General features: G+C 44.8%; 1 protein-coding gene across 3 annotated transcripts in view; it reads left to right on the top strand.

Annotated features, from left to right (window-relative positions):
- Positions 1-2,279, top strand: part of Stard13 (StAR related lipid transfer domain containing 13) — a 210,949-nt gene that overhangs the window by 154,606 nt on the left and 54,064 nt on the right. For all 3 annotated transcript variants that reach the window (XM_026778055.1, XM_026778054.1, XM_026778056.1), the window contains exon 3: positions 2,010-2,091. In XM_026778055.1, coding sequence (XP_026633856.1) covers positions 2,010-2,091 — 82 coding nt within the window. The remainder of the gene's footprint in view (positions 1-2,009; positions 2,092-2,279) is intronic.

The following is a 2,279-nucleotide window of genomic DNA, read 5'->3' as shown; positions in this document are numbered from 1 at the left end:
CTAAGTGACTCTGTCCTAGTTAGGGTTTCTGTTGTGACAAACACCGTGACCGAAATAAAGAGGAAAGGGTTTATTTCGTGTTATAACTCTCGGGTCACACTCCATCACTGAGGGAAGTCAGGCCAGGAACTCAGGGCAGGAATCTGCAGTCAGGAGCCCATGCAGAGGCCGTGGAGGGGAGCCGCTTACTGACCTGCTTATCATGGCTTGCTCAGCCTGCTTTCTTATAGATCCCAGGACCACCAGCCCAGGGGTGGCACCACCCACAATGAGTGAGGCTCTCCTCCATCAATCACTAGTCAAGATAATACCCCACAGATTTGCCTGCAGGCCAAGACAATGGAGGAATGTTTCCAATTAAGATGCCCTCTTCCCAAACATGTCTAGGTTTGTGTCAAAAGAAAAATAACAGCAACAAGCAGCTCACTGTCCTGAAGTGGAAGGAGGAAATGAAAAAATGCCAACCCTTTGATTCTTGAGTATATACATATAAATATATACACGATAATGCACATGCTACCGCTACTGTGAGACTTTAATGTAAGCAGTCCATAACTCTCTAAGATGCGCTATTAGCTCACAAACATGTGCATGCTAGATTGTGTCTCATCCATAAATGTTGCATAAACACAGTAAGAACAGAGTTTTCCCTGTGCCCATTATTATTCAAAAACCAATGCTCATATCCCAGCACTCGGGAGGCAGCGGCAGGCGGATTTCTGGGAGTTCGAGGCCAGCCTGGTCCCAAGAGCTAGTTCCGGGACAGGCACCAAAAGCTACAGAGAAACCCTGTCTCGAAAAACAAAAAACAAACAAACAAACAAAAAAAACCAATGCTCATACCTCCGCCATAAAGTGGCCATCATGACTGTGATACTGTATACTGTACAGTTGAGGAAAAGTTATTTGCCCAGAGTAACATACCCAAAAGTAATCAGGGCTTAAAGCTGGAGTCCCTGGGCTCCTGTGTCTGTGCTTCTCACTGGGACGTACACTCACTTGCCAGGAGGGTGAGGTGATATCCCTTTGGGGACCAGAAGGGATTCAGTCACCATGAAATTCTTTGAGTTCAACTAACTTGATTGGCTTTTTTTTTTTTAATAAAACCAAATCTTTATGTCTTCAAATTGGAATTTGATTTGTTGGGCCAAATAAAAATGTCAGCAAACTGATAATGTTTAAATCTTTACTGTGTGGCCCTTGCTCTAAAGAGGCAAATATGTGTCCCCAGAATGGGGAAGCATCTGCTTCCAACACAGAGGAAGGTTTAGAAACATTAGCTTTATTGTAACTCGGAAGGTATGGAAAGTGTAAACTAGAAAGGCAGGGCAGTCACAGTGAACTGACATGAAAGTTGACCTTGCCTGTTATGACAAGTGACATCCAGAGGTTTTTCTCTGTAAAAGAGGCTCCTAAAATTAAAGTCATATTCTGATAGTCACAGTAGCCCTCCCAGTTGGCATGAGTCCTCTTTTGAGGAAAAGTCATGGGTTTGGCATCAGTGGGGAACTTCAAGATGACTGGAAATTTTGCTATCAAAAAGGGAGGGGGGAGAAGGAGGGGAGGGAGGAGAGGAGGGAGAGAAGAAGGAAGGAAGGAAGAAAGGAAAAGAAAACCTGAGACCATTGAACTTGGGGTATTTTGGGAAATGTCCTTTGTGAAGGAAAAAAAATCTATCAAACTGAGAATTCTATGAAACTGTCGGCCTGTGGGCTGTGCTGTGGTGAATGGGAAGAACGCTGATGCTCTTCCCCACCCCACCTGAGCCTCTGATAAGCAGGGACACTAAGGGCACTCAGCATTTAATCTTGTCCAAGGTCGGGCGCTTGTTTTCACATTTTCTGTGATAAAAATAAAATCGTGTGCTATTTTTAAAGGCCATCAGCAACAGTAATGAGCTGGAACTGTGGTTAAGATCGGGGATTTGTGTGGACATGGTGGCCCGAGTACAGTGGTCTGCCATCCCCTACGGCAAAGGACATAACCTCTGTCTCCCCTTTCCCTCCTAGATTCCCAGTTCCCCATCAACATTGTGGCTGTCCAAAAAGACCATGATTTTCTTGAAAGGGACCTTGTAGAGCCTCTTTGCAGGTAAGCCAGAGGAGGGAAGTAGCTTTGATGTTTGTTTCTTTCCTAGGTCGACCTCCATTCAGTAAACATTTCCTCTGTGACCAGTGTCTCCAGACATTAGGTCCTGGTACCCTGAGCATGCTCAGTTCCTGTTTGTGTAGAATTTAAATCCTAACAGGGGGCTTTAGACATTAGGTTAGAAAAAAGAG

This window comes from Microtus ochrogaster, unplaced genomic scaffold (assembly GCF_000317375.1).
Source record: "Microtus ochrogaster isolate Prairie Vole_2 unplaced genomic scaffold, MicOch1.0 UNK102, whole genome shotgun sequence".
In the NCBI taxonomy this organism is placed as follows: Eukaryota; Metazoa; Chordata; class Mammalia; order Rodentia; family Cricetidae; genus Microtus; species Microtus ochrogaster.
This window is presented reverse-complemented; position numbering and strand designations above follow the sequence as displayed.